General features: G+C 46.7%; 1 protein-coding gene across 1 annotated transcript in view; it reads right to left on the bottom strand.

The window, feature by feature from the left end:
• ABCC4 (ATP binding cassette subfamily C member 4 (PEL blood group)) overlaps positions 1-20,481 on the bottom strand; it is a gene marked incomplete at its 5' end in the record, with an annotated part of 254,269 nt that overhangs the window by 205,218 nt on the left and 28,570 nt on the right. The window contains 2 exons of the mRNA XM_081082354.1: positions 4,160-4,280; positions 5,050-5,160. Of these exons, the coding sequence (XP_080938480.1) occupies positions 4,160-4,280; positions 5,050-5,160 (232 nt within the window). The remainder of the gene's footprint in view (positions 1-4,159; positions 4,281-5,049; positions 5,161-20,481) is intronic.

Raw genomic sequence — 20,481 nt, 5'->3', positions numbered from 1 at the left:
ACTTCACTGCATCACAACGAAGAGTTCTGTCAGTTATTATCTTAAACACACAGTTCAAAAGAACAGCATGCTCATCTAGGGAATCTAGGCCACTGTCTAATTTTATACCACAAACCACCCGAACGCAGCATGAACAAGCAAGCACACTCCTGGGAGAAAGCCCAATACCACTTCACCTCTGATTTGTCTGCTACCAGCACTGCCCGGTGCCATCCAGCTGTCACCATGAACACCCCAGGCCCAGTGCACACCCTGCGATGTGAAAGTGTGTTCAGACATCGAGACAGAACTGCCCCCAACACTAGTGACTGATCTGGGATTCCCATCCTTGCTGAGCACACGCACATGCACTCCTCGATTCACCGGCTCGTGGCAGACAATCAGGGGCTCTTGCTGAGTAATCTGAGAAATCACAATCTGAGTCCCATCCAAGACCACTACGTCCTGGGTCCATCTCAAGGAGCCAACCTGGAATGGAGCCGTAGGAGTGTGAATGAATGTTCGAGAACTTAGGTCACCGGGGCCACAGCCACAACCGCACCCACTTGGGGATGGTAATGAGTGGAAGGTGTCTTTCTACAAGGCCCTGGTCCATCTGAGTGCACCATGCTGCTGCTGCCAGATCAACACCCTAGCCCAGCGGTCGGCAAATACCGACTTCTGCACATGGGCCACGAAGTTTCAATCGCACTGTACATGCGAGCCCGCACGTGGTATTTTGTGGAAGAGCCACACTCAAAGGCCAAAGAGCCGCATGTGGCTCGCAAGCCACAGTTTGCCGACCACTGCCCTAGCCACTTTCAGCACCCAGGGGACCTGGCCACCCCAATTTTCAATCCTCAGTCTGACTTCCTGCTCCAGGGAGTTTCTTTTATTTTGTTTGTTTGTTTGTCTGTTAGGGTTTGCAGAGCACCACTTTAGCACATAAAGCTTTTCTTTTATTTATATACTAGAGGCCCAGTGTACGAATTCGTGCCCAGGTGGGGGGTCCCTTGGCCTGGCAGGCGATAGAGGCCAATGGGAGGGTACGATGACCAGCTGGGGGGAGGGGCCGCGGGAGGTTGGCCAGCCACAATGCACATCATAGCAACCGGTCATTCCAGTTGCTTGGCATTATATATATAGATAGACAGACAGATAGATAGGTAGATAGATAGATATAGATATAGATAAATATTATTAATACATATAGATAGATAGATTGATTGATTATTGATTTCAGAGAGGAAGGGAGAGGGACAGAGAGACAGAAACATCAATGATGAGAGAGAATCATTGATTGCTGCCTCCTGCACATCTACTGGGGATGGAGCTGGCAACCTGGGAATCAAACCATGACCTCCTGGTTCAACCATTGAGCCAAACCGGCCAGGCTCCAGGGAGTTTTTAGCATCTTACTTATCATAGCTAGGCCAAGTCCAAGATGCACATATCTGAGATTATGAAGACACTGGACATGGTCCTAGACATGTTCAGGCTCTAATCACAGAGTCCAAGACAGAGTCGTGGCTCTGTCCTTCATGCTTTGCGTGACCCTCAGCACAATGTGTATCTACTTGGCATTGTGTGTCCTCCTTTCTAAAATGGGGTTATAAGGATACTTTCCACCTTGTTTAGAGTTGGCCAACAGAATAAATGTAATATTACATATAAGGTGCTCATAGAAGCTTAGTGTTTAGTGTTATTACTACACTTATAATACTACTCTGCCATCACCACCACTGAGTAAGCCCTGCTGAAACCACTACTGGTACTATTACCACTCAATATGAACCACTGCTGCTGCTATTACTACTGAGGAGTATAGTAGAATTCCTGCTGCTACTCATACTAATATTCATACTAATACTACTGAGTACGCGCCCCATGTTGGCTAGGTACCAGGTGCTGGAGAAGCTGAAGCAGGCAGATCTCAAAGGGTGGCCCCAGTTGCTGGGTTTGAACTGAGCTTGTTGTCCTGGGCAGCTGGCTCCTTGGGGTGGTGTCTCTAAGCCCCAGATGGTGACTAGATCCCATCTGAGAATGAGCATTGGGTCTCTACTGGGTCAAGAGCACCGGCTGCTGCACCTGCGTTCAGTCCCCCAATCCTAGGTGTCCTGGATCTCCCAACAGTTGAGTACCACTGGGGCAAAAATCCCAGCACCACAGTGGGGCCTACCCTCTCTTTCTCAAGAGGAATCCTAGCTCCTGCAGCAATACCTCTGTGTCTACTTCTCCCAAATTCCGCCCAGTAAAGACGCAAAGCTTCTCCAGCACCTGGTAGCAGGGAAACTGGGGCAGAGAAGGGGGATTGCCCCAGCATACTACCCTAACCTAGCCTGAGGCCACTCAGTCCATCCACCCACAACCAGACACGTGGTGTGGACCACAGGCACATTCGAGGCCTCGAGGACTCCTGGCAAGAAGAATTCATGAGAGCTCTGCTTGGGGACGTCAGCAGTCACATTTGGTCAGGAAAAGCTAAAGACATAGGCCACAGTGACACAAGCTTCGCACCTGCTTAGTTCAAACTGAGACTTATTGTAACAATGAAGAAACACCATCACTGGTACACCTGTGCACAGGTCAAAGACCAGCCCAAGGGGCTCTTGTACCCTCTAATACCCCCAGTTAGTCCCACTGGTCTGCATCTCCACCCTGCCCTTCACAAGGCCACAGCGGTATCCACATGGTGGTTGGTGCCCTCTTAAAGGAGGCACTCTGCCCCATACACCTGTCCCCAACCTCTGGCACACTAGCCAACCCACATCTGTCATCAACAACTTAGTTTCCGAGGACCACCCAGTCACCTGTACCTGTTAGCTGACAGAGTCTCTGGTTTTCTCCAATTGTGTAGGGGAGAGTTCACCTACTTAGCCACCCAATGCCCACAGTGCCCTTCACTACAGCAGAACCTTTTAAACAGGAGCTACATCTCCCACATCAAATCAGCCAACCCAACAAAACGCACTTATGACAACTCACTGCCCTCCTGCAGCTGAAACAACCCTTTCATAGCAAGTGCAACTTCTGTCTCTACTCATCTCAGGCACACGCAGGGCCACCAATGTCCATAAGGCACGGAGAGCATGAGCTATGCAGGCAGATTTTCAGCATACCTACCCAGGACAGGTAGGCTTGCTGGCACTGTACCCCCAGGCAGACAATGTCTTACTGGAGGCCCTTCAGGGCAATGGAGGTCACTGACATCATGGATCTCTGCCTTGGGTTCTCTGTAGCACATCCCCTCCTACACTCTCCGAAATGCCAGGCTACCAAGACAACCTTCCAACCAGCCATCGGCCCAATAACCAGGAATAAGAAACCAGAATGGGTGATGCACAAATTCTCCAGAATTCATGGTGATGCCAGAGCTTCTCCAGAGAGAAGGCATTGCTTTGTTGTACCCGGGCCCACTGCAAAGGTGGCAGCCTGGAGGCACGTCTGCTCCTGGGGGCTCCAGCCCAGATGCAGGGCCCCGGGTTCTATTTCCCTGGAAGGTGACAACACCTGTTTGGAAGAACATTGATCAGATCTGGCCTGGTCAAGGTAACAGTTATTTGTAGAGCACCTGTAAAATGCCTCGTGATTCTGGGCGCTGGTCCCAACTGACTTCCTCCAAACCACATATTCCTGGAGGTTGTGGAATCTTCTTCCGGCCAAGGACCACTCAGTGTTTATAATACTGACTGAGCACCAACCGTGTCCTAACATGACAAGAAGTGTCTTCTCTTTCCAGGGCTGCCCTTCCTCAACACTCTACTTTAATTGGTTAACAGAAAAATAGTGACCCCCTCCTCCCACGTCCAGTCATTTGAGTAATTGCCCAGCCTAACGATATCGTGTTTCCTGGACACCTTTTATCCACAGGTCTTAAACTTCTTTTTTTTTTTTTTTAATATATTTTATTGATTTTTTTTTACAGAGAGGAAGGGAGAGAGATAGAGAGTTAGAAACATCGATGAAAGAGAAACATCGATCAGCTGCCTCCTGCACATCTCCTACTGGGGATGTGCCCGCAACCCAGGTACATGCCCTTGACCGGAATCGAACCTGGGACCTTTTAGTCCGCAGGCCGACGCTCTATCCACTGAGCCAAACCGGTTCCGGCAGGCCTTAAACTTCTTGCCTCTCACCCCAGTGGTCCCAAAAAACGGTTCACTGCGGTCAAAGCTTTTACCTCAAATAACGTAAAAAATCCCAGAATTGCATAGGATTTCCAGTAACACCTGATGATTGCTTTTGTTAAAGATGGCTCCTGTGGGACCTTCTGGGCTCTCGAAAGTTCTTCATCCCAGTACCTGCGAGGAGAAGCACAGCACGGTGAAGAGCAGCACGCCCTGCCGCAGGGCAAACCGGGGAGGTAGCAGAGTGAAAGGTAAGTGCCTCTTGCCGGGCACTTCACCCCTGTCCAATAGATGCTGGGCTCCCAAAATTCGGAGTGCAGTATCTGAGGCGCCAGAACATCAGGCCTGGAGGGGAACAGCCCCAGTCTCAGGAAACAAGTTCCTGCCAGTTCTGCAGGACTACGGCACGTTGAGCAGCCCAAGAGGGCAGACAGGAGTCAGACAACTTCCTGCAGGGATACCTCCTCCCCAGACGGTTCTTGGCATTCAGGACTCTGGCTGGGGGCTCTCTCCACTTCCACAAAGGCACAGGCACCTCTAGTTTCACCCACCTGCCAAGCAGGTTAAGCCCAGGGACAGCCTGAGTGTTAGGGAGGGCAGTGTACCCAAGCTCCAGAAGGACCCAAAGGAAGACAACACCCTGTCCAAAGTCCAAAGCATTAGACCCTAGAGCAGTGGTTCTCAACCTTCCTAATGCCACGACCCTTTAATACAGTTCCTCATGTTGTGGTGACCCCCAATTTCATTGTTACAAATTGAACATAATTAAAGCATAGTGATTAATCACAAAAACAATAAGTAATTCTATATGCGTTTTCCAATGATCTTAGGCGACCCCTGTGAAAGGGTCGTTCGACCCCCAAAGGGGTCGCGACCCACAGGTTGAGAACCGCTGCCCTAGAGGCTCTCCTTTCGCACCCTTCTCCTCACTGCCTGTGCTTACCTTTGCAGCTCTTCCCCAAGTTCCTTCGAGCGATCTTGCGGAAGCACTGAATACATATCATCTTCCTCTAATCTCCGTTTGTGACCGATTTTAAACAAGGGGTTTAGCCACCTGTTAAAAATGGAGAGAACAATGAATGACATCTTCCCAAAAAGACACATCTGTGTCTCATCAGAATCCTACATCCATAAGTTTTGTTTTTAAAGTCTACATTTTAAATACAGACATGGGGCGGGGGGTGCAGGGTGAGCTATCTTAGATATGTGCTTACACACCCACAAAGCCCCTGGCTCTGTCTGCCGGGAGGGCCTGGAAACAATGGCACACCAATGTCACAGAACACTCCGGGCAGGCGCCCAGGTCTCGGTTTTTTAATACCTTTCCTGCCATAAAGAACCCAAGGCTCCTTGAAGAAATGACTGGCTCCAAGGCTGGGACAGTGTAGTGTAAGCACATCACAAGCAGCTTTCTTTTTATTGCAGCATAAGCTTTTGATTGCTGAGGAATCCACTTCAAAGACATTCGACTCAAACACATTGCCAGCTACGTGACTGTAAAAACCCAGGCCACCCACCCTTGAACTTCCCTTTTTCTTGTTCACAAAACTCTGCTTGACCTAGATAAGTGATCCTTTCACCGTCGACTTGCTTTTTCCCTTCCTGCACTTCAATTACCCACTCTTATGTTTTAAATTGATCAAGAGTGAACACACAACACCCTAGGCACCCCACCCTCAATCCCAATAAAGGCAGAACCCCAGGCTCATACTCATGACTCCTCTCTCTCTCTCTGTCTCCCTCTCTCTCCCTTTTTTTCTCTCTCTGTCTACTCTGCCAACCCCAAGACCTTGCTGCGTAGCCTCAGGCAGGACTTGTGAGTAAACACCTTATGTTTTTTCAAAGTTCCCTGATGATCACCGTGGAGGTACAGCTGGCAACCTGAAGAACCACAAGGGCTGGTCCAGCTTCCACACTGGATCCTCAGGGAAAATGTCTGTGAGGAGTGCCCCAAGCATTCCTAGCAACGGCATCACGACCCAGTGATCAGACCAACACAAAACAGGCAGAGAAAGTACAAGACGGGCCTGAAACATCTTACACCATAAGACAAGGAAAAGCTCAAAGAAATCATGAGGACATGTCCAAAGGGCAGAGGAGCCAGCCTGAAGGGCTCTCACTAGGCAAATCTGGGATACACTGAGCATCACGATGAATAAATGGGTCATAAACCTTTACATAAAAAGAGTCCACCAATCCTTACTTTCTGTAAATGGGAGAGAAGGGAAAGTGCTTGCATTCTCAAATGCAAATATATGTTGAAGGAACAATGGATTTAGAAATAAATGATCAATGGGAGCCCTAGCCGGTTTGCTCAGGGGTTAGAGTGTTGGCCCTCGGACTGAAGGATCCTGGGTTCAATTCTGGTAAAGGGCACATACCTTGGTTGCAGGTTCCTCGGCCCTGGTGGGGGTGCATGCAGGAGGCAACCAATCGATGTGTCTCTCTCACATCGATGTTTCTCTCTGTCTCTCCCTCTTCCTTCCACTCTCTAAAAATTAATGGAAAAAATATCCTCAGGTGAGAATTAACAAAACAAAACAAAAAAAGAAAGAAAGAAAAAAAGAAAAGAAATGATCAGTGGGAGTTAAAACCAATGAAAGTTTGATGTGGAAGTGAATATTCACATAATCTCAAATTACTTTTTAACGGTAAAAGGAAAAAACAATAACTTTATAGAGGACCCAAGAAAAACCCTATTCAAATAAACTGCCATTCTCCATTATGCATTATTTAAGGGATAATAATTAATATGCAAAGCGAGCTCAAAGATTAGCACCATTTTACTGATTTTGCCAGGGTAAGGAGACTTCTGACGCCAGACAACAATCATGGAAGCAGAGATCATGTTTACCTCCTTTACTGCTTTATCCCCAGCACGGCACTGGGGACAGAGCAGGTGCTCAAGAACTGCCTGGTGACCCTAACAGGTTTGGCTCAGTGGATAGAGCATCGACCTGTGGACTGAAAGGTCCCAGGTTCGATTCCGGTCAAGGGCATGTACCTTGGTTGTGGGCACATCTCCAGTAGGAAGTGTGCAGAGGCAGCTGATGGATGTTTCTCTCTCATCGATGTTTCTAGCTCTCTATCCCTCTCCCTAATCACTGAGGAAGCAGGAAGAGAAACTGAGCCCCAGGTTTTGCTGGCCCTGGAACAGGAACTGGAAGAATGGCTTCTAGTCCCAGCAATGATACTGAGAACCCTAGAGTTCCCAGAGCCTCGGCCGTCTCCCTCTCCCCCGCCTTCATTTCTATGAGGTCCAGATTTTGGACCTCCATGACTTTTTGCCAGTCATTTCACATCGCTAGGTTTTAATTTCCTTCCAACGCAAAAGTATAAATCGGTGAGCTTTACCAGTAAACAGGCTTGAAATGTGCTGGGCCACTTACTCTACAGTTGTGCCCTTCGGCAAGTGCTCAGGCAGTCAGCACTGAAATTTACCCAGATGGTGACCGCTGGTCCTGAACGGCCCTCTTTAAAATTCTGCTTGCCGGGGAGAAGATGCTCAGCATCACTCATCATCAGGGAAATGCCAATCAAAACCACAGGGAGATACCACCTCTCACCCATTAGAATGGAGAAGTGTAGGCACGGACGTGGAGACACTGGAAGCCCTGCACAATGCCGGCGGGAATGTAAAATGGCGCAGACACAAAAGGACCGACACGGTAAGATACCACTTACATGAGGTACTTGGAGGGGTCAAATTCAGAGAGACAGAAAGTAGGAGAGTGACCAGGAAGAAAGGGAAGTGAGGAGTCAGTGTTTAATAAAATACTAATGCAAGATGAAAAGAACTGTGGAGATTGGTTGTACAACAATGTGGATGTACTTAACACGACTGAACTGTACACTTCAATGGCTAAGTGATAAATTCTATGTTATGTGCATTTTAACAAAAATTTTTTAAACTTTTAATGAGTATAAACAAAATACAGATTGAGGAGGAAATCCTGCTATTAAGAGTCTAGGACTTTGCCACTTCCTGCGTGTGTGACCTCAAAGTAGCCTTATAATTTACTAGATGCCTGGTGTGCATGAAAATTCATGCACTGGAGGGGGAGTGTCCCTCAGCCCAGCCTGCCCCCTCTCACAGTCCGGGAGCCCTCAAGGGCGGGAGGCGACCCGGCAATCAGGGGAAGGCGACGTCCCCATCACACCTCTGCTGCTGCCACTGCCGGCAGCGCAAGCCTCGACCGGCCCTGGTTACCTGAGCCTCGGGCGGCCCTGGGCTGCTGGGCATCAACATCCGAGGCTTGCCTGTGCCTTGGGCCGGCCCTGGGCGGCTGGGGGGCTGAGAGGACTGGGGGACTCCGGAGTCAGGCGCACGGAGTGGCCCGACCCGCCTGAGGGCAGGCCTGGCCGTGCTGCGCGCCTGCCACCCCAGCGGGGCTGAAGGGACTGGGCACCGCCATCTTGTGGCTGTGGGCACCGCCATCTTTGAGGGCATGGCAGTCAATTAGCATATTCCCTCCTTATTGGCTGGGGGCATTGCCATCTTTGTGGGGGCGTGATGGTCAATTAGCATATCCCTCTTTATTAGATAGGATTAGTATTGGCCTCCAGCAAATGGGAAGGACCCCTTTACATAGCACCTCCCTCAGCCACTGAGAGATCAACTGGAGCTGCTTTGAAAACTTAAAAAATCTCACCAAATATCAGCCATTACCAGGATAGAACTCTTAAGTAATCACATTTGGACCTCATTAGAAAGCCTAATAACTTAGATGAAATTGCTCAAACATATTTCGTTCATGGTGGCTTTTGACTTAAGGACCTTCCCAATGTCCATCAACTGCTCAATTCTCAGAAAGCCAGCTGAGCCCTACAGGTACCAGCAGGGACTGAAGGTTTTCATTTCCATCTGCTGGAAGCCCACTTTCGTAGGAGCCCACATTATCTGTCACCATCTAAGTAAGGAATTAGACATGGTCAACTGATACCTCGATTCCAATTTATGCCTGAGGGAGCTTACTCAACAATTCCAGACCACTGCCAAAGAGGCCACCCCCGCCCAGCTCTGCCCCAGTGGTCCTCCTCTCCACAGGGACACTCTCTCCATCCACTCTTTATCCACAACACTTGATGCAGCAGCCTTTCCCTCCTGTCTCATCATGACTGTAACTCCTTCAGAGCAATGACTACTCTCAAACTACTTAGAAGCTCTGTGATCAAAGACAGTGTCTGGTATGTCTTGGCAAGATGTCATTGGAATCCATCCAGGGTGAGAGTGGAACACCCACACCTCAGGTAAGCTGTCTCAAAATAGGTCACCACCCCAGCATTCCTGGAGTGGCCCACAGCCAAGTCAAATTAAATGCAGCGGCAACTCTCAAGCTAAAATTGTCTTTCCTCATTCCTCTGCGGCTTTCCGCCTTTCCTAAAACTTGCTCAAAATACATTTCTATATCCTTTCCCCCTTCATCTACCACCTGTTCTTTCCAGGTGAAAATAAGCCAGGTGGGAATGCAGGCTGTATCCCCTTTTCTCCCCAGTGTTCCCCAGGTCCCTGCACTCCCTCTGCCCCAGGAGCCACATGGGTCCTCCCAGGCTGTGGGCACTGCAGAAATCCCTGGTCCACCCCTGGCCTTCTTGTTTCCCTTGTCTCCCTCGGCTAACCCATTCCTTTACGGCTTCACAGTGTCTCTTGTCTTATCACCACACATCTTCACAAGAACTTTTCCCACACCACAACCAACACCCAGAATCGACTAACTATGAGTGGATAACTATCCTAAGTCCTTCTTTATAAAACACACACACACACACACACACACATTTGCACACAATTCAGTAACCTTAGGAACAAAATGGGTCATGAATAAGACACTACTTCTCTTGCCCTTGGCTGTGAGGGGATTAAATCACTTTTGATTGAAACTCACAAGTGAGGGATCTTAGAACTGGCAGGTTGATACCCTAGTGTAGTTAGCAGAGCCCAAGTGACCACCATTAGGGTAAGGACTCATTGGCAAGATCCCTTCTAAGGCTGTGAGTGCCTAAGTGCTGGCTGGCTCTTCTCTGAAAATACGGTCAATAGCTCCTATTCCAATCAAACACCTTCTTCTAAACCAGTAGTTCTCAACCTTCCTAATGCCACAACCCTTTAATACAGTTCCTCATGTTGTGGTGACTCCCAACCATTAAATTATTTTCGTTGCTACTTCATAACTGTAATTTTGCTACTGTTATGAATTGTAATGTAAATATCTGATATGCAGGATATATTTTCATTGTTACAAATTGAACATAATTAAAGCATAGTGATTAATCACAAAAACAATATGTAATTATATATGTGTTTTCCGAAGGTCTTAGGCGACCCCTGTGAAAGGGTCGTTCGACCCCCAAAGGGATCGCGACCCACAGGTTGAGAACCGTTGTTCTAAACTATTAAACCTCATCCTCTCTAAGGGATTACATAGATCTTGCTTCAAAATTCAGAGAGTAAGGATGGACCTGGAGGGTATTACTGACTAACAACATAAGCCTTTAATATCACTCATTGGGATCAGAGCATCAGAAAACACTTTACTTGGGTCAAAGAATTTTACTTAATCACATGCATGTGGACATATAATTCACTGTCTTAATTAATTAAAAGGATACCTCCTCAAGGCTAAAGAACTAATCTGCATAGTTTAGTCAGTTATCATTGTGCTTTCACAGGCTGCTCAGTTTATCAATCCCTGGGAGATAAACATCTGGGCAGTTAGGTTAATTTAAGAGATACATCACCTCATGCCGCTGGCAAAGTCCCGCCTCAGCACAAGCTGGTGTGTGTCTGCATATCCGCAGTAGCGTCAGACTGCTTTTCCAGCCACGTATCCCACTGTGCTAACAGGAACGCTTTCTCACAGCCAGACCAGTTGCCCACTCATCCCCGGAGCACACATTGACACTCCTACCTCTATCCCCCGAACCTGGAAAGCCTTCATTCTTTTTATTTGTTTACTTATACTTTATTTTTTACAGCAGTTGCAGGCTCACAGCAAAACTGAGCAGTAAGTACAGAGTTCTGAATCACCCACTCTCCCACAACCTCCCACAGTATCAAAATCTCCCACCAGAGTCATACATTTGTTACAATGGATTAACCTTTATTGACGTGTCATTATCAACCAAACTTCACAGTAAGGGTCATTCATTATACATCTGTCAAAACCCATACATCCTATGGGTTTTGACAGATGTGGAATGACATGTATCCACCATTACTGTATGATACAGAAGAGTTTCACCTAAATATCCTGTGCTCCACCTATTCATCCTTCCCTCCTCCCAACCCTTGGCAACCATTGATCTTTTTACTGTCTCCATGGTTTTGCCGTTTCCAGAATGTAATAGAGATGGCATCACACAGTAAATATTTAGCCTTTTCAGACTTGTTTCTTTCACTTAATACGCACTTAAGGTTCCTTCATATCTTTCATTAGCTTGATAGCTCATTTCCTTTTAGTGTTGAATAATATTCCATTAACTGGATGGACTACAGTTTATTTATCCATTCCCCAACTAAAGGGCATCTTGGTTGCTTCCAAGTTTTGGTAATTATAAATAAAGCTGATGTAAACAACCGAGAGGAGGTTTTGTGTGAGCCTAAGTTTTCAAATCCCTTTGGTAAACGCCAAGAAGCATGATTGCTGGGTCACACGGAAAGAATATTTAGTAAGAAGCCTGCACACTGTCTTCAAAAGTAGCGGCATTAGCCCAGCCAGTGTGGCTCAATGGTTGAGTGTCAACCTCGAGGTCACGGTTCGATTTCCAGTCAAGGCACATGCCTGGGTTATAGGCCCAGTGCCCCGTGAGGGGCCTGGTGGGAGGCAGCCGATCAATGATTGTCTCTCATCATTGATGTTTCTATCTCTCCCTTCCTCTCTGAAATCAATAAAAATATTTTTGAAAGTAGCTGCATTATTTTGCTATCTCACCAGCAATGAATAAGAGTTCCTGTACCCCTTTTCTTTTTAATTTGACTTATTCCCAGCTTCAAGTTCTAGCTCCTTCACTTGGCCCTTCTCTGACCTCTCTCTCCAGCAAATCTCTCCTTCTTTGGACCCATGGAATTTTGTCACTTATCAAAAATCCCTTATACATAATCTCTCATGCCTGAGGTCACCCATTGGAGTCCCACACAAAGATCCCAGCAAAAAAAAAAAAAAAAAAAAAAAAATGCTGGGTGGGGTACACATTATTTTGAAGAATAATAGCTTAAAAAATTATATTCCCCATAAAAATCTAGATTCCCAAGCACTCTTGAATACCCAGGTCTGTCTACACTGTGTCCACATTTACCCACGCTACTCTGATATTGTGTATTGTACCCTACAGCATTAAAAAGAAATGCCAGTCATTATACACCCATGATCATAACATTAGTCACAATACCCAAAAGGTGGAAGTAACCCAGGTGTTCATCAATGGATGAATGGATAAACAAAATATGGTATATCCATGCAATGGAATATTATTTGGCCTTAATATGGAAGGCAATTTCTTGTTGTTGTTAATCCTCACCTCAGGATATTTTTTCCATTAATTTTTTTTGTTTTTGTTAATCCTAACCCAAGGATATTTTTTTCCATTGATTTTAGAGGGCATGGAAGGGGGAGGAGGAGAAGGAAAGAGAGAGGGAAAGGGGAAGAGAGAGAGAGAGAGAGAGAGAGAGAGAGAGAGAAAGAAACATTGATATGAGAGAGAGACACATAGACTGGTTGCTGCCCACACACATCTGGACCAGGTCAGGGATGGAACCTGCTACCCAGGTATGTGCCCTTGACCAGGAATCGAACCCTCAACCCTTTGATGTGCAGGCTAATGCTCTAACCATTGAGAAACACCTGCCAGAACAGGAAGGCAATTTTTTATTGACTTTTTACAGAGTGGAAGGGAAAGGGATAGAGAGTTAGAAACATCGATGAGAGAAAAACATTGATCAGCTGCCTCCTGCACACCTCCTACTGGGGATGTGCCCGCAATCAAGGTACATGCCCTTGACCACAATCGAACCTGGGACTTTTCAGTCCACAGGCCGATGCTCTATCCACTGAGCCAAACTGGTTAGGGCAGGAAGGCAATATTTATTCATGCTACAACATGGATGAATCCTAAGTCTTATACTCAGTGAAATAAGACAGTCATAAAAGGCCAGCCACTAAACTGCACAATTTAAAGATGGTTAATATGGTAAAGTTAATATTATATACACATACATATACACAAAGGAATATTATTCAGCCATAAAAAATAATGGCCCTAGCTCATCTGGCTCAGTGGATAGAGCGGACTAAAGGGTCCCAGGTTCGATTCCGGTCTAGGACATGTACCTCGGTTGCAGGGGCGAATGTGGGAGGCAACCAATCCATGTGTCTCTCTCACATCGATACTTCTGTCTTTCTGTCTCTCCCCCTCCCTTCCACTCCCTCTAAAAATCAAAGGAAAAATACCCTCAGGTAAAGATTTAAAAAAAAAGAAAGAATGGAAGACATCTTGCCATTTGTGACAACTTGAATAGAAGTTGAGGGCATTATGCTAAGTGAAATAAGTCAAACAGAAAAAAACAAATACAGTATGATCTCACTTATATGTGGAATCTTTTTTTTTTTAATATATTTTATTGATTTTTTTACAGAGAGGAAGGGAGAGGGTTAGAGAGTTAGAAACATCAATGAGAGAGAAACATCGATCAGCTGCCTCTTGCACACCCCACACTGGGATGTGCCCACAACCAAGGTTCATGCCCTTGACCGGAATCGAACCTGGGAACCTTGAGTCCTCAGGCTGATGCTCTATCCACTGAGCCAAACCGGTTAGGGCTGGAATCTTAAAGAGCTCAAAAATAACAGAGAACAGATTAGTGATTGACAGAGGTGAGGGGTGTGGAGGTGGGCAAAATGGCTGAAGAGGTTCAAAAGGTACAAACTTCCAGTTATAAAATAAGTCATGAGGATATAATATACAGGATGGTGACTCTAGTTCATTATGCTGTATTGCATAATGAGAGTAAATCTTAAAAGTTCTTATCACAGTAAAAAATTTGTATTTATGTGGAGTGATAGATATTAAGACTTAATGTAGTGATCACTTCAAAATATATACAAATATCGAATCATGTTATACATCTGAAATTAATATCAATCATACCTCAATTTTTTTTACAAATGGTAGATTTTGTATATTTTACCATAAATTTTTTAATTAAAAAAAAACACACAAGAAATGCCAGTTGAAATTCACTAAATTGATTTCCTGACACACTAATGGGTCCACTGTGTGTACAATGCCCTTGGTACTACCATCATCCCCACACCATCCAGGGGTCCCTCGAGGACGGGAGGCCTGTCAGGCCTTTTTGCATACTCCATTCCCAGCACAGCTCCCTGGACAGCTGAGCTCAGCGAACATTCGAGCTGCAGGGAAATGATCCAAAGGATAAACTGGCATTTAGGCTGCAATGAGGCTTCTGTGGAGGGTTTCCTCCTTGCAGAACTCACACTGGGTTGTCACTCCTGCATCACTTCTTGTTTCCCACGGTGAGAAGGAAGTGAAAAGTACATGCCCAAAATGCACCTAGTTCCCCGAGCTGAAACGACCAAGAGGCCCCACAGAGGAGTGTGCCCGACTGAGAGGCCCACGCCCCAAGGAGTGTCCCCAAGTGTCCCAAGAACACACATCTTCCTGAAAGTGTCAGTAAACTGTAGAGTTTGAACACATCAACACTGAATAAATGGAAACATTGGCCAAGACATGCCAGGCTTCAAGGAGCTTCCGGGGGTGCTCCTTCACCCTCCTCCCTACAGGGCTCTTGGGAACAGAGTTGAAAAGCGATGGATCCCCCGTTATACTGCCTAAACAACTGAGGACAGCTTCCCAGTAATGGAGCCCGGTGGAGTGCTGGTTATCTGTGTGGTTTTTTTTTCCTAAATACTTTTATTGATTTCAGAGAGGAAGGGAGAGGAAGAGAGAAACATCAATGATGAGAGAGAATCATCCATCAGCTGCCTCCCGCATGCCCCTCCACTGGGGATCGAGCCCACAACCGGGCCCCGACTGGGAAAAGAACCGTTACTGCCTGGCTCATAGGTCGGCGCTCAGCCACTAAGCCACACTGGCCAGGCAGTGCTAGTTATCTTGACCCCACTTCCAAACTTCAGCCACAGGCCCCCACATGCTGTGGCCAAGGGGGTGTTCTCCATGAAGCCCTTGGACCATCCTCAGCTCCTTGCTCTCCTGCTACAGGGGCCTAGGCCCTGGGGACAGGACTTCCCGGCAGCCTCAGCATCACCCACCACTTCCCCAATTACACTTCCAGCCCCAGGCCCCTCCTAGCTGTAAACAACCCTGGCATCTACCTCCAAAGGCCATGCACTGACTACTCTTGTTGCCTATCATTCTTCCGCACCCCTAGCTGCTGAATCAGGCTTCTCCTTGACCCCAACTACCAACATCACTGAGTGACTTCCACACCCTACACAAAAGAAACCCCAAACCTTAGCTGCTCAATTTCTTGTTCTCATCTCTTCTGGCACCTTCCTTTCGCTTTATTAAGGATGGGCTTTCAGACCTCCACAATGCCTGACGGCTATGGCCTTACATCTGCCATCCTCACATTTACCTGGGGTGTCATGCGTGACCAGGTCCCTCCTGACTGGCCACCCATCTCCTGCCCCTCCCCTCCATGCTCACTGTTCCAATCGGGCTGGCCTGTTGTAGTCCCCAACTCCTGTTTTCTATTCCCTTTGCTGGGAACAAATACTCTGCCCCATTTCCTCCCATGATTGCACTGTCCCTCCTCCAGGTCTCAACCGAATTGTCACCTCCAAAGCAAGGCCTGATCATCTTATTAAAAAAATATACCCTAATTTTTCACCTAATTCTCCTCTTCTAATTTCTTGATCTATTTACTAAAATCTATTTTTTATTTTTTTATTTATTAATATAGTTTATTGGTTTTTTACAGAGAGGAAGGGAGAGGGATAGAGAGTCAGAAACATCGATGAGAGAGAAACATCGATCAGCTGCCTCTTGCACACCTCCTACTGGGGATGTGCCCGCAACCAAAGTACATGCCCTTGACCGGAATCGAACCTGGGACTCTTGAGTCCGCAGGCTGAGGCTCTATCCACTGAGCCAAACCAGCTAGGGCTTATTTTTTTATTTTTTGAAAGGAAGATAATCCTTCATTTTGTCCATCTCCCTTCTAGAATGAGAACTCCATGAGGACAGGGCCCATTCTGTGATGTTCACCAGACCTAGCACATGGCAAGTCACTGAAAACTCAGCTAAGTTGATAAATGGCTCTCCCCTGGTTGAGAAGCAGGGGCAGAGAACACTCGCTCACACAACCCTCTCTCCTCCTGGAAAAGGGAAGATGCAGGTCAGCTAAGGTCAGTCAATCATTCAGCAAATGCCCTAGCCCCACTCAAATAAGTCATTTATTGTTGAAAGGATAATGTATTTCAAAGCACTTCTAGCTGTGGCAAATATTAATCTCCGGTTAATCCTCCCAGGAGATTACGTTAGCCCTGGTCACTGCAGGCTCCACCAGGGCAAGGCTGGGGTGAGGGTACTCTGGGTCAGGGAATCTATGAACAGGGGTTGGGGAGGGACAAATGACCACAGACACATCTCACAGTAAGACCCACCGACCTCCTCGGAACCTCCTTCCCCTGAGGCAGGATCCCTGGAGCTCAGCAGAACTAACATTTGAGGACGCATGCTTCTTTGCTATGGGGGGCTGTCCTGGGACGGTTAGCAGCATCCCTGAAATCCATCCTCAGGACACTAGTATCACCTCCCAACCCCAAGTTGTCCCCAGACATTGCCTGGGTGGCAAAATCTCCAGAATCAGAAGCACTGCCCCAATCTTTTCCCATTTCTGGAAAAGCCATAGGACTTCACTTCAACTGTTGGCCCCAGAGAGTAGCCACAGACACCGGCAATAAGTACTCCCCTAACGACCAGAGCAAGGAGAAAGGTATGAAACCTTTACTATATTCTAGGGTTCAATTGCCCTACAGGCGCTCACAGCCCAGTGAGCAAGGGATCTATGTATGCAAAGAATTACAATATGTGGCAAGTGTGGTTGTGAACTACAGACAAGATCTGCTTCTTGTCTTTCTTCAGGTCTCTGGAGGGGAAGGGATCACTACCCCCAGCTTGCCAATGACCCATCTACTGTATAGCAGAGGTGCTCAGAGTGCGGTCCCCAGACCAGCATCAGCATCAGCATCCCCTAACTTGTTAGAGATGCAAATTCTCCGGCCCCACCCAGACCTATGAATCAGAAACCTATGAATCAGAAACTCTGAGAGTGGAGCCCATCCATCTTTACCTTACCAAGTCGTCCAGGTGATGCCGATATAGGCTCAAGTTTGAGAACCTGCTGCAGAGTGCACTTTGGATGCCTCCCTTGGCTTTTACACCAACAGTCCCAACCCTGGCTAAACATCAAAATCCCACCTCAACTCGGGGAGTCTTAAAACAAAGACCAACATGTATCCAGAGCCCCATCCCAAATGACTGAGACAGAATAAGCCAAGACAGGACCCAACTGGTGGCCTTTTGAACCCCCACCCCCACCCCAATCCATTCTGGTCATCAGCCAGGTCTGGGATCCACTCGTACACTGAAAAGAAAACCTGTGCAGCTGCCTAGGGGGGGGCCTCCACGGGGGCTAGTGAGTCAAGTCCGGGGGAATCATTTAACATTCACTGAGGAGACCAGGGAGGAAGAGGAGAGCTTCCACAAAAACAGAACCAGACATGCAAAGACATACTGCGTGGGGACAGCAGGTTCAAAAGTGCATGAGGTTTGATGTAATAATGGGGTAATCAAAGGTCTTGTAGTCTAAACTTAGGAATTTGGACTTCATCCTGAATTTAAAAGGGAAACGTGAGTTTTTAAGCCACACTGTGGAAGGCAATGAAAGAGCTTAAAAATGAATTAGAAACATTTAAGTGAGACCAGGACAATTAGCCTCATTCCTTCATATAAGTAAACTACATCAAATTCCCTCTCCCCGACTTACTCCCAGCTAATCATGTAAATCTCACCTCCCTGTGTTGGTCCTAACTCTACCACTGTACCATAAAGTTAAGCCAAGTGAACTAGAAATCAGAGATTAAAATTCAACATCCTATTACTAATTTACCTTAGGGAGTCAAAACAAGAAAAAACATTGCAATGCAAAATATCCTTTAAGAAAATATTTTTTAATACCCTATTTAATATAAACTGAAGAAGCAACTCTAGATCCCTTTAAAACCAGCATAGCAGTAATATATATTAAGAACTCCATGTTATATACTAAATATATAAAAAACCATACTCATGAGCAATTTTGCTTATCAGAAAAATGCACATTACATTTATTCCCATTAAAATAAGACACTAGAAATGGATGGCTCATTGACATCTAGTAATGATGTTTCTATCTCTCTACCTCTCCTTCCTCTCTCTGAAATTAATAAAACACTTTTTTAATCAATTATGAGTCATTGATTGGCTGCCTCCTACACGCCCCCTACTGGAGATCGAGCCCGCAACCTGTGCATGTGCCATAACCAGGAATGGAACTGTCACCTCCTGGTTCATAGCTCGACGCTCAACCACTGAGCCAGGCCTGCCGGGAAGCAGGGGATTTGGTACACTTAGGGGCATGATGAACAAAACAGAAGATTAAGCCAAGCACAAGGGAAAAAAATTCAATCAAGAGACACAGTAAACACCAGATGTATGAGGATGCTGCCAGTTTAACACGGCATACTGTTTTACAGAAAATATATTTGCTTTTATCATCAAAAAGAATATACTCTAGCCTGGAAAGCATGGCTCAGCAGTTGAGTGTCAACCTATGAACCAGGAGGTTGCAGTTAGTTTCCTGGTCAAGTCACACGCCCAGGTTGTGGGCTCGATCCCCAATATGGGATGTGCAGGAGGCAGCTGGTCAGTGATTCTCTCTCATCATTGATGTTTCTATCTCTCCCTCTCTCCCTTTCCCTTCCTCTCTGAAATCAATAAAAATAGATTTTAAAAAAAAGAATACTCTAAAATAATGATAGCAAGTCTTTTATTACCATTATTAGAGGCCCAGTGCACAAAATTCGTGCCTGGGGTAGGGGGGCTCCCTCAGCCCGGCCAGCACCCTCTCCCAATCCAGGACCCCTCGGGGGATGTCTGACTGCCACTTACAATCCAGGACCACTGGCTCATAACCGCTCGCCTGCCTGCCTGACTACCCCTAACCACCTCTGCCTGCGTGCCTGATCGCCCCTAACTGCTCCCCTGCTGGCCTGATCACCCCGAACCATCTTTGCCTCGCCCCACACCTGGGACCCAGGATTCCCTCCTCCAGCCAGTCACAGGCACCCAGGACGCAAGCCGGCTTTGCCCGGGCCAGCTTCGCTTGAGCCAGCCACAGCTGCAGGGGACCATGGGCACACAGTTTTGCCGGGCCACAGCCACAGGCGCCTGGGACCACGGGGCAGGTGGCTTGTCCCTCTCCTAGGCCGCAGCCTGTCTGGTCCCCATTCCTCTCTCACGAGCTCGTTTGTGCCTGGCTGGTCCCCATTCCTCTCTCATGAGCTCGTTTGTGCCTGTCTGGTCCCCATTCCTCTCTCATGAGCTCGTTTGTGCCTGTCTGGTCCCCATTCCTCTCTCATGAGCTCGTTTGTGCCTGGCTGGTCCCCATTCCTCTCTCACAAGCTCGTTTGTGCCTGGCTGGTCCCCATTCCTCTCTCCCGTGTTGAGTGTCTGATCCGTGACAGGGTGACAGCATGAGGGCGTGATGACCATTTGCATATTAGGTCTTTATTATGTAGGAATAAAGTATTATGTACAGAAATATGCACGCTATACCTTCATATGACTGGAAGTCAGTAGGTTTGTTTACACCAGCATCATCAAAAACATGATTAATGCACTTCACTATGACATTATGACACCCCTAGGCAATGAGAATTTTTGAGCTACATTATAATCTTATGGAACCTCCGTTGTATATGCAGTCCTTCATGTCCAAAATATCGTTATGCAGCACTTGACTGTATACAAAATATTCCATCCAACAGCAGCAGATCCACATTCTTCAGAAGCACATGAAACATTCTCCAGGATACATTTTTGTTAGGCCACAAAGTAAGTCTTAATGAACTTAAGGTTAAAATCATATCAAGCATCGTTTCCAACCACAATAGCATGAAACTAGAAAGCAATGACAAAAAAATGAGAAAATTCACAAATATGTGGACAGTAAACAACAACTCCTGAACAGACCAATGGGTAAAAAAAGAACTTTTTTAAAAAATCAAAAAATATCTTGAGACAAATAAAAATGGAAACATAATTATCAAAACCAATAGGATGCAGCAAAAGT

Source organism: Myotis nattereri, assembly GCF_964212035.1.
Source record: "Myotis nattereri genome assembly, chromosome: 2".
Classification (NCBI taxonomy): Eukaryota; Metazoa; Chordata; class Mammalia; order Chiroptera; family Vespertilionidae; genus Myotis; species Myotis nattereri.
The sequence above is the reverse complement of the archived record's forward strand: the minus strand, read 5'-3'. Positions and strand labels throughout refer to the sequence as shown.